The sequence below is a fragment of the Chlorocebus sabaeus genome, chromosome 22, assembly GCF_047675955.1.
Source record: "Chlorocebus sabaeus isolate Y175 chromosome 22, mChlSab1.0.hap1, whole genome shotgun sequence".
NCBI classification, from domain to species: Eukaryota; Metazoa; Chordata; class Mammalia; order Primates; family Cercopithecidae; genus Chlorocebus; species Chlorocebus sabaeus.
Window position 1 is genome coordinate 96279851 of NC_132925.1, and position 18375 is coordinate 96298225.

At 38.5% G+C, this 18375-nt stretch overlaps 1 protein-coding gene across 2 annotated transcripts in view; it reads left to right on the forward strand.

Annotated features, from left to right (window-relative positions):
* Positions 1-18375, forward strand: part of ANO10 (anoctamin 10) — a 243948-nt gene that overhangs the window by 20301 nt on the left and 205272 nt on the right. For both annotated transcript variants that reach the window (XM_007983848.3, XM_007983847.3), the window contains exons 3-6: positions 1187-1384; positions 2775-2909; positions 13868-13987; positions 17398-17967. In XM_007983848.3, coding sequence (XP_007982039.1) covers positions 1187-1384; positions 2775-2909; positions 13868-13987; positions 17398-17967 — 1023 coding nt within the window. The remainder of the gene's footprint in view (positions 1-1186; positions 1385-2774; positions 2910-13867; positions 13988-17397; positions 17968-18375) is intronic.

Consider the following 18375-nt stretch of genomic DNA (forward strand, 5'->3'; position numbering starts at 1 on the left):
GTGAGGTTAAGGATCTTATATTTAAGAGCCATTGATATTTTCTGTAAATTGAATATACCTTTTACTAAAGTCTTTAATAGCTTTACTGTACATTACCTAGATAATGGTGTCATAATCTTAATATATTAATCCATTTGATAAATGAAGTACAAATTCTGCTCATGATCCTGTTATCATCCGATTAATATTTTCATCATTCCTGTCAACTATCCCTAAAGGGTAAATAGTAAAGAAATAAATGTGCCTTTAAAAGTTTGAGGCCGGGCGCTGTAGCTTATGCCTATAATCCCAGCACTTGGGAGGCCAAAGTAGGTGGATCTCTTGAGCTCAGGAGTTCAAGACCAGCCTGGGCAACATGGTGAAACCCTGCCTCTACAAAAAATACAAAAAATAGCTTGGTGTGGTGGCACACACCTGTAGTCCCACCTACTTGAGAGGCAAAGGTGGGAGAATCTCCTGAGCCTGGCAAGTGGAGGTTGCAGTGAGCCAAGATCATGCCACCGTACTCCAGCCTGGGCAATAGAGTGAGACCATGTCTCAAAAACAAACAAAAATTGATGTAGGTGGAAATAATCTTTTTTCTTTATAATCTTTTAAATAATAATTACATGTATATGATCAAATCATAGCATCTCTTTATGTTTTGGTAACTTATTTCAGAAAAATATTAAACCAAATAGAACATAGAAATTATGGGAAAAATCACTGAAAAGTTATATTGCTTTTTATTATTTAGTATTTAACATTCACAAAATCTGTTATAGTCCAGTGTAATTGTATTACATTTTTGGTTTTTCTTTTTACTGAAACATTTTGTTCCAAATTAATTTTCTTAAATTTTGGTCTATTATGTTTATATTAAACTGCAATCTTTGTTCTATATTTTTATTTAGTGCACTTTTATACCTAGAACTCATAAATATTGAATTCTTATCTCATCTGCTTCACATTTGAATAAGTGGCAGGCCACTTAGTGCTACATTTTTCAGTTTTTGCATTTATTGAAAAACTATAAAGAACTGCCATCCCTAATGTACTTATGTTATTTACTTGGAAGATGGATTTAAATTGTTAATATAATTTCTTTTTCTTCTACCAGACTAGAAACATTATATTTATTGAGAAAGTTTTTATTTTTGAAACGTTTATGTTTGTCTAAGATTGTACTTCTCTTTTGTTTTTGAAGGTGCCCAGTTGTTGTTTAGACCATTGTTAAATAAATATGAACAAGAAACACTAGAAAATCAGAACTTATATCTTGTTGGTGCCTCCAAGATTAGAATGTTACTGGGAGCAGAAGCAGTGGGACTGGTAAAAGAGTGCAATGATAACACCATGAGAGCCTTCACATACAGAACCAGACAAAACTTCAAAGGTTTCGATGGTAAGCCCTAAGTTCTTTGTCTCTGTTAGATTCCATTTATCAAAAAGAAGTTTATGATGAATAGATCAAATAGTGAATATTTTTTCAGTAAAGGATCAAATAGTGAATATTTTAGGCTTTGCAGTCTGTGTGGTCTCTGCTGCAATTACTCAACACTGCCATCGTAGAGCAAAAAAGCAGCCATAGACCATAAGTAAGTGAATGGGCAAGGCTGTGTTCAATAAAACTTTATTTATAAGACCATGTGGCAGGCTCGATTTGGCCTGTTGCCATCCTTTGCCTCCCCTGGATGAACACAAATTAGAAGAACACATGTAACTTATTTATGTTATTCTATTCTAATTCTTATGAGTATTCAGTAGCTTGATACAGAAAAATCCTTTTTTTTTTTTGAATGCAGAATGATTGTCACCATTCAATTCTAAGTTAACAAAATACGCCAAGAAAAGTATTATATTTTCTGACTCTACAAGAAAACAATCATGTAAAAAGAAATTAACTATAGAAAGTTGCATAAGTAGAGATTTTCTACAAATAACCACGTGAATATTTATTAGAAAAAAATTGTAGTAATGAGAAACACAGTAGTAGTTCAGTACCTTAGAAACCTCATTTCCTGAATTTTCTGGCTCCTGCTGAATGTGATAGGGTCATTGGTTCCATACTGGCCCCAAAACAGGTTCTAGTAGAGAACATTTTCAGGAAAGAACTGGGAAAGCCAGGGTGGATATGGTAACAGGATGGGAACTTAGCTTCAGAATCCAACTGATCCCTGCCAGGGCTTTCAGAGTTAGAAGATGTGATTAGACTTCTTTGGATTCACTTACTCTGGATTTTTATACCTGAGTGAATAAATGTTCAATATGAAATTTACCTTATTTAAGAGGATTCACCTGTCAAATAGCAACAACATTTTCTTACAAGACTTTCTTCTCTCTCATTAATGGAAGGGATGTTTGACTCCAGAAGGGAATGGAATGGGCTTGAGAGTTTGAAGGAGGATAATTTGCCATATAGGCAAACTTCTTTAATTCCATCCCTGGTTTAACACAATAATATGTTAATAAGTTTAATATATTATTATAATTTAAGAAAATACTGCTTTCTGCTCATTGGTACTAAATGAGATCAATTATATGCTTTTTGAATGTTTCTACTATAAGTATTAAAATGGTTATTGTAGAATTGTATTATGTGAAGGCATAACATAATTTTTTTATTCTTATAAAATATCTAAGGAGCTTTATGTTCTATTTAATTTACCAGCTTCATACTTTGATTACTTATGTTAATTGCTTCTTGTTTACACCATTGTTTCTATAATCTCAGATAATTGGAATATTTTTATTTTGATTACTACTAAAATCTGGTAATTTCTGTCTTATTTTAGATAACAATGATGATTTCCTGACAATGGCGGAATGTCAATTCATTATCAAACATGAACTTGAAAATCTTAGAGCTAAAGATGAAAAAATGATCCCTGGCTACCCCCAGGCAAAGCTGTATCCAGGAAAATCATTGTGTAAGTCATTATGTCAACGAGCTTTTTTCTTAATAGACATAAATAGCAAATTATAGATGCCTTTTTCCCTCTTACAGAAGAATTTACACAAACTTACAATGACTTGTATTTTTATGAACGTATCTTTTCCCCTTGGAACCTCAGTATATTGCATCTTTAAATCAATATGTTTGTTTTGTGTTGTTGACTACTTATTTATCAAGGTCTCATAGCATACAGTTAGCTTAAAATCCAGTGTGAACACATATACATATTACTCAATTAAAATGAGCAAAGTTTACTTTATGCCCTAATATTGTACATGAAAATCTGTGGAGGAATATAAAAGGGAAGACATGGTGTTTTCCTGGAGCACTCTTTCCATTTCCTCTGATCTCACTGGGTAAGCAAATTAGAATTTTGCAACTTTTTGGTTTTGTGTGATTTCATAGGTTTTCACTAGTTTGCAGAATGAAAGAGTTTATTACAATGCATAATTCCAAGTTTGCTTCAAACCCAGATAGTGGCAAAGCTTCAGAACATTTTTGCTGCCTAAGATACACTTTAAACATGTAAGCAACTGTCCCCTAGTCTGTTTTTGTTGTTGTCGTTGTTGTTGTTGTTGTTGTTTTGTTTGTTTTTTTGAGACAGTCTTGCTCTCTTACTCAGAATGGAGTGCAGTGGTGTGAACATGGCTCACTGCGGCCACCACCTCCTGGGCTCAAGTAATCTCCTACCTTAGCCTCCTGAGTAGCTGGGACCACATGGTTTACGTTTAATAGTGTAATACCACCTTCCAATCTTCATCCAGGTGTTACTGGTGGGTCTTTGTTCTTAGAGCTCCCAAGGTGGGGGCGGGCGGCTCCCAAGATGGGGGCAAGCCTTTCGTTCTCTGACTTGGGGTTCTTGGCTTCACAGATTCCAAGGAATGGAACCTTGGGCCATGCGATGAATGTTATATTATAAGCTGTGAGTCACAGAAGATAACTGTGGAACCCAGCAACTAGTGTTTAGCTCCATTAGGATGAACCTGGGCACTCAGCTGCGCAGGAACAATGACGAGCTTCTAGCCCAATCGGGAGCAGCAGTGGGTGCCTCGCTGCATCAGAAGCGTGGCAGACGCCCTGTGGGATCCGGAGGGGTGGAAGTCAATGGCGGGTCTGCGACTACGGCGAACAGCAGTGGTGGACCATGAGCAAAAGCTCAGCTCGAGCCAGAACAAACACGACCAGAGGAGTGTGCAGTTGCCAGATTTAATAGAGTGAAAACAGAGCTCCTATACGACGGGAGGAGACCCAAAGTGGGTTGCCGCTCCCTGCTCGAATGCCTGGGTTTGTATCCCTATCATTGTCCCTCCCCCTGTGCTTTCAGGCGATAGATGATTTGACTATTTCTTTTTTTTTTTTTTTAATTATACTTTATGTTCTAGGGTACATGTGCACAACGTGCAGGTTTGTTAGATATGTGCCATCTTGGTGTGCTGCACCCATTAACTCGTCATTTACATTAGGTATATCTCCTAATGCTATCCCTCCCCGCTTCCCTCACCCCACAACAGGCCCCGGTGTGTGATGTTCCCCTTCCTGTCTCCAAGTGTTCTCATTATTTATTTCCTACCTATGAGTGAGAACATGTGGTGTTTGGTTTTCTGTTCTTGTGATAGTTTGCTGAGAAAGATGGTTTCCAGCTTCATCCATGTCCCTACAAAGGACATGAACTCATCCTTTTTTATGGCTGCATAGTATTCCATAGTGTATATGTGCCATATTTTCTTAATCCAGTCTATCATTGATGGACATTTGGGTTGGTTCCAAGTCTTTGCTATTGTGAACAGTGCCGCAGTAAACATACGTGTGCATGTGTCTTTATAGTAGCATGATTTATAATCCTTTGGGTATATACCCAGTAATGGGATGGCTGGGTCAAATGGTATTTCTAGTTCTACATCCTTGAGGAATTGCCACACTGTCTTCCACAATGGTTGAACTAGTTTACAGTCCCACCAACAGTGTAGAAGTGTTCCTATTTTTCCACATCCTCTCCATCACCTGTTGTTTCCTGACTTTTTAACAATCGCCTTTCTAACTGGTGTGTGATGGTATCTCATTGTGGTTTTGATTTGCATTTCTCTGATGGCTAGTGATGATGAGCATTTTTTCATGTGTCTGTTGGTTGGTTTCATGTGTCTTCTTTTGAGAAGTGTCTGTTCGTATCCTTTGCCCACTTTTTGATGGAGTTGTTTTTTTCTTGTAAATTTGTTTGAGTTCTTTGTAGGTTCTGGATATTAGCCCTTTGTCAGATGAGTAGATGGCAAAAATTTTCTCCCATTCTGTAGGTTGCCTGTTCACTCTGATGGTAGTTTCTTTTGCTGTGCGGAAGCTCTTTAGTTTAATTAGATCCCATTTGTCAATTTTGGCTTTTGTTGCCATTGCTTTTGGGGTTTTAGACATGAAATCCCTGCCCATGCCTGTGTCCTGAATGGTATTGCCTAGGTTTTCTTTTAGGGTTTTTATGGTTTTAGGTCCAACATTTAAGTCTCTAATTCATCTTGAAGTAATTTTTGTATAAGGTGTAAGGAAGGGATCCAGTTTCAGCTTTCTACTTATGGTTAGCCAGTTTTCCCAGTACTATTTATTAAATAGGGAATCCTTTCCCCATTTCTTGTTTTTGTCAGGTTTGTCAAAGATCAGATGGTTTATTCCCATGGTGAACCATACTTGCTTATATTATCTGTTTTCCTGCTGACTTCCACTTAATATTTTATTATTTTTGTATCAGTATTCATATGACATGAGTATTTAGATTTCTTTTTTGTTGTATTCAACAATTTATATTATGTATACATTATTAATTTTTTCATGTAGTTTTTGTGTCCCTTGTACTTTGCTTTCTTGAGCCATCATAGCCCTAGATCTCTATAACAACTATGGGAATTTCATTATGTTCCTGCCAATTTGCTCTTTATATTTTCTTTTACCTTTGTTTTATGAATTTTGTAGCTATGTTTTGGCTGCATAAAGATTTTGGATAGATTTTTATTGTCGATTGCACCTTTTATCATTCTGAAATATTATTCTTCATCTTCCTTAATGTTTTATTGTTGCTGAATTCAGCCTTGTCTTGTGGTTCTTGCCTTATTTCAGTTTGCATCTGTTAGAATGTTTTTGCCCAGGCTTTTACTTTCAGCCCCTCTCAGTATCATTTTACATGGATCTCTTATGTCAGGATGTAGTCAGATTTTGCTTTGCACTCTAATCTGAGGATTTTTTTTTTACTATGTAAATTTATGCTAAGTAAAATATTTACTAAGTAAACTTAAACAAATTACATATTTTGTGTTAGGTTATGGTAGTTGATGTTATATTTTATGTTGAAAGTGCTTTTTTGTGTCCTTAAAATATCTTTTATATAGGCTATGCCATCTTTTTTCCCATATCAGTGGAAAAGACTAGGAAATATATTTTTGAAAATCATGAATTTATATTGATATAGTCAATTCAAATTTAACATTATAGGCTATCACTTAATTTCTTTGGTTTATATTTGTATCTTTTTACTTATATTGAAAATATTGATTCTTAATAACATCACCATAATTACTAATTTGCTTTATTTTACAATTTACATAAAATAGCTTGTAAGGCCGTACTAATTTTAATATTAATGCAAGTTCTGGATGAAGTTTAAGATTTTCATTTTTCTTTTTTGTTCTATAACTATATGTAGTCACAATCTAACCTGTTTTAAAGGTATGTTAGAATTTCTGTATGAAACCATCTGGCTCTGATGTTTGTGGATTAGGTTTTTGAACAGTTTTCTCTAAGTCTTCTATGGAAATTGGTTTGTTTAGACTTTCTATCACTACTGGGGTTACTTTAGGTAAATTATATTTTCCTAGAAAAGTTTCCATTTTATCACATAGGCTTTCAAATTTGTGTGAATTGGTTTGTACAAATTTCTTTCAGCATCTTTTAAACTCCTGTTTTAATGGTATTTTTCCCTTGTCTTATTTGTGCTTGCTTTTTTCTTCTTGATTAAAAAAATTTTTCTCATTAACATTTAAATATTGAGGATATTCCTCTATCAGCCATTAGCAGGAGATCTTATGGAATGTGGGATCTTGATTCAGTAGGACTCTTAATCACTTTTTAACTTCCTTTCCTTCCCCATAGGCTGCTACTCCCAAAGTCCATTACTTTTCCAGACACTTCCCTCTGCATTTCCCAGAAGCAGTGCTTTCCGGTCCGCTTGCCTCTTGTTCTGTGTACTTTCCAGCCCTTCCCTTCAGCCCTTTCTGCTGTCGGAGCTCTGACCCATCAGGTCTCAGTCTTGTTTCTGGAAGTTCCCACTTGGTGTGGGGCCTTCTCCTGAAGGAGGGTGATGAGGCCTCATTGGTGTTATCTGGGTTCCTACACCAAATGGACTCCTCTGGCCTCCCGGTTTGTCTCTGCAGCTCCTGCTGGGGCTTCCTGCACCATTCTAGTCTGTGGCCAAGATCTCTTCCAGGTGTTGGTTCTTTATTGCCTGGCTTACATGTTGCAGTCTCCCCTGTCTCTGGGTTGTGCTGTAGGCGTATGTTGTAGGTGCTTTTACTTGCTCTCCTTGTTCATCTGCATGGCTTTTAGGAGGTATCAGGAAGTTTGAACGTAGGCACTCATTGTTCTTATTTGTCTAAATTTCCAGTTATCTGCGTATGTCTTGACGTTATTTTTTATCAATTTTTTTTTTTGGTTGGACGTATGTTCTTTCAGTATGCAGAGTAAGGATTACCATGATTTCAGGAAAATTTTCTTCAGTTCTCTTTGAAGAGTTATTTGGTTGTATTTGCTCTGTTCTCATCTTGAGGGGTGCCAATTTTATATATGTGGGTTCTTACATATTCTTTGTAATATTTTCAAGTCTTTGTTCTTACGTAATTTTCTTAGGCTTGTCTGCCTGTTTCCTGATTGTATTTTCAGTCTTTCCTTTTTATTGTTGCTTTTATCATGACTTGAATCTGTAACAAGTTTACAGATTTTTCTCTTGTATTGCTTCTCTGAGCTCTCTCCTTCAGCTCTCAGAGATCTTCTTTGAGTTTTCATTTCAGAGATGGGATGTTTGCATGAATTTCTTTAATTTCACGAAGAATTTCATAGTTTTTTGTTGCTGGATGCTATAATTTTCTGCTGTTTGTTCTTTGACTTTCGTTTATATATTTTTTTCTTGTAGTATTTTTGGTTTCCCCTTTTTTCCAGGTAGTATTTTTGTATAGCTCTATGCCAGTTTCTTTGTGATTATTACTTATTTTTTATTACTTATGTTTTAATGAACCCCTATTTTTCCTGGACTGGCCATTTTTAGAAGAAAGTGTGTGTAGGAGAGAGAAGGTGCTAGGGGCTTCCAGCAGGGAACTGTGGTAGTGAGAAGCTTAGATTTTGCCTGGCAGTGTGTTCTCCTTGAGCCATCTTAGTCCCTGAAAAGAACCTCCATGGTGCACTGTTCTTGCAGGGTTTTTCTTGTGTTTGGCAGTTAGGCCTGTCTTTGGCCCACCAAGACCCACAGCTCCATAGCTAGTTACCTTCCATCCTTGGGTCCCAGCAGGTCACTGTTCTTCCTCCAACCTGGTCTCTTATCTGGCTGTGGTGCCAGGCAGGGAGCAGACATACTCCAGGTGTCTGTCATGTACCCTCATTGCCTGCATTCTGAGCAAGGGGACTGTGATTTACCATCCCCAGTTCCAGGACAGCCTTGCCCTTTGTGTGCTTGGCCCACGTTTGCAGAAGCATGGGTGCTCTTAGTTTACCCAGGGCTAATTTTCAAGGCCTCTTTTTATAGTTGGTGATTTGGGATTTTAGTTTGTTTTTTCGTACTTGCATGAAAGACAGGGATTTCTTTTTATGTTTCTTGTTTCCTTTTGTTTTTAATTTGGCATCACGAACAAGAATAGGGCAGAGGTATCTTTTTGCCACTATTTGTAACCACGATTTCCACATTCTGTAGTTAAGCAGTTGTTTGATACTGTCCCAAAATTTTTAAATCTTTCGTCATCTCCTAGCGGGAAGGCATGTTTTCAGACACAGCTGGGTACTGCATCCAATAAAATACGAAGCAGACTGATTGTTAGTGTAAGCATTCTGTTTCTCTTTTTTCTTGCACATTGATAATATGGAAATCACGGCTTCCACCTGTGAGTTTCTGCACAGGTACGTCCTTACGTCCTCTTGGATGTGGCTGGGACAGAGAAAAGAGTGAGTGTGCTCTTTGATCAGATGGGATAATGGAGCAGCAGTTTTTCAAATGCTTCTAGTTGCTTCAAAGAGATAAATTTTCAGCTGAATGAAAACCTTCAAGGAAATATGTAAATGGATTTCTCTAACTGTGTAGGTAGCCAGTCTGGTATCCTGAAGCAATAATAGAAATAACTTTCTTTCTGGCAGGATGAGGCTTTTGTAAACAAGGATTTTTTTTTTTTCCTTTCTTCCTCTCTTCTCCCTTCCCTTTCCTTCCATTTTGGTACTAAATATGAGTACAATAAAATCATCTTGATCGTGGTCATTGGAAAGATTTTTATACTGAGATAAGAATTAAGTTGTCAGTCCTGGGATTTTAAATGCTGCATTATTCTCTTCCTTTATGCCTTTGAGAATGTGATCCTTAAACTGTGTTTTTTGCATCATTTTAATTTTATATAATAATACTTGGTTGAAGGAAAGTGGCATATGCATAATTAAAACTATAACCTATTTTGGGAGTGCAAATTTTAGAACTAATAAAACTTGGAGTAACTTAAATCCTAGATTTTCATTAAGTTAAACTACAGAAATAAGTGGAAAAGCTATTTTCATTTTATTTGAAGGTATCTGCTCACCTAGGCAGCCTCTGTGAGGCTAATTGGGAGGTGAGGCTTTAGTCTGCCCAATGTGATGCCCCTCAAGACTGAAAGGCGGCCAGGACTTTCATGAGAAACACTCCCCAGATCTTACGTTTAATTTGATTTTCATTTTACTTACACATATAAAGTTGCTTGCTGTAATGTTGTGTTTTGATAGAAAGCTTTCATTAAGTAGATAGCAAGTTTTGTCATGTAAACATGATTTCAAGGCAGTTAGATGGCGCTGTGAGATGTGCATTGTAGGTCCATGACTATGCCGAATGTTATGCTTGGGGTCAGGTTCCAGCTCATGCTGAGGTCTGATGGGAGAGGGTGGATGAGCCGATAGCCGAAAGAACACCTGGGGGTCCGTAGGCAGGTGAAAGGTAGTTTTATTCAGCAGCTGCCTCAGCAGCAGCTTACTTACGCTAGCTCTCTCACACTGTTCGCCCTGTCTCAGCTGCTTAGTCCGGTGGCTCCCACACGCAACTGCATGGTTGGCTCTCCAGGGTCAGCAGCCTAACTCTTTCTCTTTCTGGGTATGCGCGAGCTGAGCCATGTCCTGGCTCCCCACTGTCCATCTATTAAAGCCATGTTATGGCTACATGGCTGTGATAACAAGTGGAGTTATATGCCTGTGCTCTAAAGTTGCTGAGTCACTTTGGATGTTTACCTTGGGCTATCCTCGACCAAAGCACAGCTGTGTTCCTTACATGCATATAAGGGTTCCCCTTCATTCCACCACGTGACAAGCAACATGGAGAATTAGCAATTGGCTACATGTGTCTTAGTCCCCAAGCATTCATCTTGACAGCCATTCATTTCTTGTTTTCATGTCTTCTAAGATCTTTTCATGCCCTCAGACTTTGCTTCTCCTAGTGATTAACCGTCAATCATCATGCAAATAACCTAATGAAAGTTTTAGAGGAGTTTTTAAGGGATCCAAGGTTTTCTTACATTTTAACCATATCCTAAGGGATTTTACTTTATTTAGATTAAAGCTGTATCTAAAAATGTCTGCTGGATGTTTATCATGTTTTGATTGATGGGACCACCTGGCACATGTATTATGTCTTTAATATTATATAGATATTCTTTTAGAACCTTATGATAGTGTTTTAAGAAAGATTTTTTTTTTTTTATTAAGACATAAGTGATCTCTTCACACCTGAGTGCTAGAGTTAGAGTACTAGGTGCAGCAGCAGCTGTGGGAACAGGGACTGTCTTCATTGTGCAAAGGCTGCTGGCCACCACTTCCTGCAGGCATCTGTACTTATCACCTCCTGTTGGATTGGAGGTAGCATGACCTGCTCCTCTCTCTCCCACAGAAATGCTGTAAGGAGTTATGAGAGGGATTTTGCTTTTACTTTTGAAGTAAACACATCACATAAACCAAAGACAGAAGCAGTACTGTGTTAGTATTGTTATTGCATTAGTTAATCTGGAGGGTCCTACTGTAAACTATGTTACTGATGATAGTCTCTCTTAAACTAAATTTTGATTTGTTTGGCTAACGGTTCAATGGCTATTACAGCCCCAGTACTTGATAAGAGATCATTCAGCACTCTTGAAGGAAGGACTCTGGCTTAGGTTTTTGTTTTCTTTAAATAGGCCCACATGGCATTATGGTTTCCTTTGAAGGTAAGTCTCCTTCCTAGTAATTACATTCTTAACTGACATGAGAAGTTTGAAGGATTTAAAAAAAAAAAAAAACCTAAAAGCAAACCTCTGTTTTTAGAAACTGAAACCAGAACCATGACTTTGGCACTGATAAACAGAAGATCAGTAATTTAGGACCTGCAGCTTTATATTCTCTCCAAGTCTTCAGTTCACAGTCCTATTTTTAGAAACTGGTTTTTATGCCTGCCTGGAAAGTCTTCTACAGTAGAATGGAGTCATTTTTTTTTAACAGAACTTAGAAATAAATAATTTATATGCTATAAATCAGTTCAGTTAAAAAACTTCATGTAGTAATTTACAAGGGTAGTAATAGGAAGAAGGAATCAGCTGTAGCCTGTATGTCCCCAAATAAGGACTAAGAATCAGAACAGTCGTGTGTGATCAACTTTAACTCTTGCAAGCTGAAGAAAAATCCACTGAACCATGTTAGAATTAAAATATTTAAAAATGGATTTGCCCGTACCAGAGACTGAGTAACTTAAACCACATGTCTTTTTACCCTAGTTACTGATACTTTGAGTATATACTGTTTTACAATCATGAAGGATAATTGTGTCACAAACCTAGCTTTTAAAAACTTTTTTCCTCGTATAACTTATGAAAATATAATTGTGGGGGGAACCATATATGAAGAATCTTTTTTTTTCAGACTTTTCCTATTGTTAGTACCAGATATCTCTTTATTATCTTTTTCTTTTTCATTTCTAAGAAGTTGGGTTTACTTTTAAATTATTCTGAAGATTTTATGATGGGGACCTGTCCTAAGACTACATTGTCTCTATGTAGTGTTACTACACTGAACACTTTGTGTTTCTGTTCCACACTGCAGACGTTTATTTGCCAGTCCTCAATAAGGGGTCTTATGCTTGATATTTTTATCACCTGTCTCTGGTAACAGGTAGATAGGAGATAAGGGAGGTAGCCCTCCGAAGACTTGAGCTGATAAACCTTAAAGAGCTCAAAGCTTATCAGTGGATGAAAACAGCAAAGTATCCTTTCTTAATGCAAATTTTATCTTTTTTTTTTTTTTTTGGGATGAGGTCTTGCTCTGTTGCCCAGGCTGAACTGCAGTGGCACTATCATAGCTCACTGTAGCCTTGAACTCCTGGACTCCAGTCATCCTCCCACCTCAGCCTCCTGAGTAGCTAGGACTGCAGGCACACACCACCATGGCCAGCTCATTTTTAATTTTTTTTTGTAGAGATGGAGGTCTTGTGACGGTGCCCGGGCTGGTTTTGAACTCCTGACCTCAGGCAATCCTCCACCTCAGCCTCCTAAAGTGCTGGAATTATGGGTGTGAACCACTGTGCCTGGCCAAATTTCATTTTATAAGCAACCGTATTCTTAGTAACAGACTGTATTAGGAATTCATGTGGAAAATATTCCATCTCCCCAAATATGGCACAAGGCATTGTATTTGAGTTCTCCATATCTACAGAACACACTTCCTCTTGAAGACCTGAAGACACTCTTCTCCATCCACTGAGTCATTCTAATTACTGTGGATGAGACAATTCCAAATTTTCATTTAATATTGCTGGGAGATACTGTCTTTGGTTAAATTCATTTGTCTCTTCCAGATATGTGCATGAGTGTTCAAACCATACTAGTCAAATGACTGCTAAAAGTAGGAAGTCTTAATTTGATTTTGTTATTTGCTATTTGTGAGTGTAAGCTTTTGTTATCAGATTAGAAGAGATGAAAAGGATTGAAAATACTCTGTATCAACAAGAATGAAAAGAACTGAACATTTTCTTATCTTTGCTGTAGTGGAAGGACAGATTGGTAAATTTTTTCTAGAGACAATTTTATAATATGTGTCACAGTTCCCCCTCTAAGTACTAAGGAAATAGTAGACAGGTAGGGAATGGTATTTGTACAAATTTTAGCATTGTTTACAATAGCAAAAAAAGGGAAACAAATGTTTTTAAATAGAGGATTAGTTGAATTACAGCTTTTCATACAAGGGAATATTATGGTACTGTTAAAAGGACATTTCATGTTCTATTTTTATTGGCATCAAAAAAATTCATTGTATGCTACTACATGAGAAGAGATTACAAAACACGGTAATGTGTATAAAATGATTTTATTTTTGTTCTTAAAATATATATGGATATATTTTTATGTCTGGTTATACACTACATTGCTTTTTACAGTGGTTGTTTTCAAGGGGAAGGAGAGACTAACAGGGGCCTCTCATAGTCTAATTTGTACACTTCTGTATGGTGTAAAATGTTATATTTTCTTGTTTTGCTTCATAGTCAAAGAGAATAGTAAAGATATTTACATTCTGAAAAACGAAAGAATATATAGGTTTGGAGTAGGCAGTATGACATTGACCTTTGGGTTGTATTCCTCTGTGGCATGTCCTTATAATACTTGCTGAAGCGTATCATGCACCATCTCCAGTCCATTTCATGCAGTTTGGCACATTTTCCCTGTACAGTGAGAAGATTGCTCACGTCTGGCATCGTGATTCAGGTGTTTCCACTGCATGACGATGAAGCCCTGAAGAAGCTTGAGGACACCTGGTACACTCGGTTTGCTTTAAAGTATCAGCCCATAGGTATGTGTCAGTGCTTGTTCTTTTAAAGAAGAGGAAGGCCTCTAATGAAAAGTTATGATCCAGCAGTGGAGTCAGCTCCCTTGAGCGAATATTTAGTGCTCTACTAGGCAGGGATCACCAGCTGCATATGGGAAAACATTTTGTGGGGGAAATAAGGTGGGTTAGATGACCTCTTTATTCTTTTTTTTTAAACTTTTTTTTTTTTTTTTTTTTTGAGAAAGGGTCTCACTGTGTCACAGGCTGGAGTGCAGTGGTATGATCACAGCTCACTGCAGCCTTGACCTTCCAGACTTAATCAATCCTCCCATCTCAGCCTTGTGAGTAACTGAGATCACCGGCGTGCACCACCATCTCCAGCTAATTTTTTGTATTTTTTGTAAAGACGGGGTTTTGCCATGTTGCTCAGGCTGGTCTTGAACTCATGCTCAGGCAATCCCTGTGCCTTGGCCTCCCAAAGTGCTGGGATTATGGGCATGAGCTATTGTGCCTGGTATTTTTTGATGTTCTAATACTACTTTAGATCAGCTGAATCATAGGCTTTCACTACCCTTCACCAACAATACAGACAGTTCAGAGTGGCCTTCCTGCATATGTGTCAGAGTTGGAATCAAACAAGTTTTTTTGTTTGTTTGTTTGTTTTGAGATGGAATTTCACTCTTGTTGCCCAGGCTAGAGTGCAATGGTGCAATCTCAGCTCACTGCAACTTCTGCCTCCCAGGTTCAAGCAATTCTCCTGCCTTAGCCTGCTGCGTAGCTGGGATTATAGGCATGTGCCACCACACCTCACTAATTTTTTGTATTTTTATTAGAGATGGGGTTTCACTATGTTGGCCAGGCTGGTTTCGAACTCCTGACCTTAGGTGATCCACCAGCCTCGGCCTCCCAAAATGCTAGGATTACAGGTGTGAGCCACCGTGCCTGGCCTCAAACAAGTTTTAATAAGAATTTAGTTTGACTATGAATTACTATTTTGTATTTGAAAATTTCTATTTTTGAGGAGCCAGTTATTTAGAATGAACCAAGCTATGCCACACTTAGGGCAACTAGCAGGCCAAACATCTTTGAGGGGATTTGTGATTACCTTGGCATGAATTACTGGATCTGTCCGTTTTCTTTGAATATAATTATAAGAATAATTATTTATTTGGTATGTGCTGGGCATTATTTAAAATTTTGTCAATATGGATGTTCAAGTATTTTAGTCTGGTTATATTTTTTAAGCATGAGAATTAAATTTAAGCTCGTAGATTTCACCTTTGCATTACTATCATTTTTTTTTTCTTTAAAGGATATTTTCCTTTTGATTTTGTTTAATGGTATCCTTCTAAAATAATTTTCTTTCTGTTTTGTGTTTCTGAAAACAACTATTACATAATGCTTTACCAAACAAAAATTGTTTTTAAGATCAAACTCTGAAATTACATTTTGAATTTTGTTTGTATTCTCTGAAAGGAAAAGTTCTGTTTTTGTTAATTCTGGGTCATACAATAGTCATTTTATGTTATACTTATAACTCTTTAACTTTGTTTTGCCATTTAAGTGGGAGGGAATTTGAATATTGCCTCTAGGACTTGTAAAGTGACTGTATCTGTTAGCTACTTTTTTTTTTTTTTTTTTGGTGGGGGGGATGGAATCTCGCTCTGTGGCCCATGCCCGAGTGCAGTGGTGCAATCTCAGCTCACTGCAATCTCCGCTTCCCGAGTTCAAGCGATTCTCCTGCCTCAGCCTCCTGAGTAGCTGGGACTACAAGTACACATCAGCATGCCCGGCTAATTTTTGTATTTTTGGTAGAGACGGGGTTACACCATGTTGGCCAGGCTGGTCTCGAACTCCTGACCTCAGGTGATCCGCCTGCATTGGCCTCCCAAAGTGTTGGGATTACCGGTGTGAGCCACTGCTCCCAGCCTCTATTAGCTACTTCTTAGAAAGTAAAGGGAGAAAGTCGATGGTGAAGGCTAGGCATGGGGTGGTAGTGGATTTGGGGTCTCTGGGGACTGAGACTGGTGATAGCATCTGGGATACAGGTGAATCTTGAGGCTCCTTGAGATTGAAAGGGGAAGGTCATCTGCTGTGGAGCTAAGTGTCATGAGCACCTTTTTTTTTTTTTTTAAAAAGATCAGATGTTCTTTAACCTGATTTAAATTTGAGGTGACATCATACCTACTGTTTTCATTTGCTCCTGGGTTAGGGGGAAGAATTAAGGATAGGAGAAAATCAGTTCATTCTAACTCACCTTTATAGACTACGCAAATTATCTTAAGAAAAATATGTTAACTGTGTATTATTAACTAAGAAATAATAACGCCCACTGCCACACTTCCTCTCACCCGCTGCTTCCCACCCTAGTCCTGGTGCGGGATGCTCTTACGATCCAAGCACTCCCCATGTGGATGAGGCTGGCAAAGGATGCAGTGTTGGGGACCTCTCTAGAGTCAGTGAGCTTGTGGCACGTTCACAGAACATTAGCAGTCATGTTGCTTGGACCTTCTTCCCAGTGCGTATGTGAAAGTGTTGATAAATGTGTTCCATGGCTGTTCTGGGAGTTCATGTGTAGAATCTTGTTTTGTGCTTTTGAATGATTTTTCTTTTTTTTTTTTTTTTGAGACGGAGTCTTGCTCTGTATCCCGGGCTGGACTGCAGTGGCCGGATCTCAGCTCACTGCAAGCTCCGCCTCCCGGGTTCACGCCATTCTCCTGCCTCAGCCTCCCGAGTAGCTGGGACTACAGGCGCCCGCCACCTCGCCCGGCTAGTTTTTTGTATTTTTAGTAGAGACGGGGTTTCACCGTGTTAGCCAGGATGGTCTCGATCTCCTGACCTCGTGATCCGCCCGTCTTGGCCTCCCAAAGTGCTGGGATTACAGGCTTGAGCCACCGCGCCCGGCCTGAATGATTTTTCTTTAGTGTATTGAAAAATTTGCCATGACACATTGATGAAAGTTTGTCTTTGGGTAGGGAAGAGCAGAATTTTGTGGATGGGGAGTCTTCTTCGAAAGGAACATTTATAACACTAAAGTGGGAGAAAAGTGGGGAGCATAAATTAAACCCCCAAATTAATGTTCAGTGGCTGTGGCTGAACTTAAATTAGGACCTTGGAGATTTTGGGTAAGCTACAAGATGAGTTTTCCTTTGGGAAGAAGTTATCTACCAGGCGAGGGGAAACAGAGTCCAGGCGCCTGCAGAGCAGGCCCTGCAGCTAAGGCCTGGGCGCTTACCTGGGGGAAATGTTGGACCCGCCATGCAGACAAGCAGGGTCTTTGTACTGCATGGAGGCTGGATTTACCACCACACGCTGATTGGGAAGTGAGGGTTAAATGATCCCCACTTAACTAAAAAATGAATAAGTGTACTTGAAATGATTTTTTAAAGTCTTTGGTAGTCTATACTTATGTTCTTTCTTTCTTTCCACTATAGACAGTATTCGTGGCTACTTCGGGGAAACAATTGCTCTGTACTTTGGATTTTTGGAATATTTCACTTTTGCATTAATCCCCATGGCTGTCATTGGGTTACCTTACTACTTGTTTGTGTGGGAAGACTATGACAAGTATGTGATCTTTGCCTCATTCAACCTAATCTGGTCCACGGTGATTCTGGAAGTGTGGAAGCGTGGCTGTGCCAACATGACCTACAGGTGGGGGACATTGCTCATGAAGAGAAAGTTTGAGGAGCCCCGGCCGGGATTTCATGGTGTCTTGGGTATCAATCCCATCACTGGGAAGGAGGAGCCTCTGTACCCCAGCTACAAGAGACAGTTGCGCATTTACCTGGTCTCCCTGCCATTTGTATGCCTCTGCCTCTATTTCTCACTGTATGTCATGATGATTTACTTCGACTTGGAGGTTTGGGCCTTGGGTCTACATGAGAACAGCGGGTCTGAGTGGACCAGTGTCCTGTTGTATGTGCCCAGCATCATCTATGCCATTGTGATTGAGATCATGAATCGTCTCTATCGATATGCTGCCGAGTTTTTAACTTCATGGGGTAAGACTTCAGGCTTTATATTCACGTCTTACTTGCCTGTAAGAAATGTTGCCTAGATCGTGGGATTCATATAGCTGCTACCTTACAAAGAAAATAGATGTTGCTTTTGGCTCATTATAGAGACATAAGGAAAAATTCATCAGCTTTGTGAACACTGATGATCTCCATGCCATGGTTATCATAACTCTCATTTTTTGAGTGTTAATTACTATGTTCTAGGTATCCTGCTAAGCACTTTATTCACAGTATCTCACCATCACCACCTGAAGGGTACCGTGAAGTAGAAGTTATTTCACCCTTTTATGGGTAGAGATAACTGATGCTTAATGAGGTTCAGACAGCAAATAATGGAGCTAGACTAATTCAGACCTATCTGTCCAAAACTTGTGCTCCTAATACTATGACATT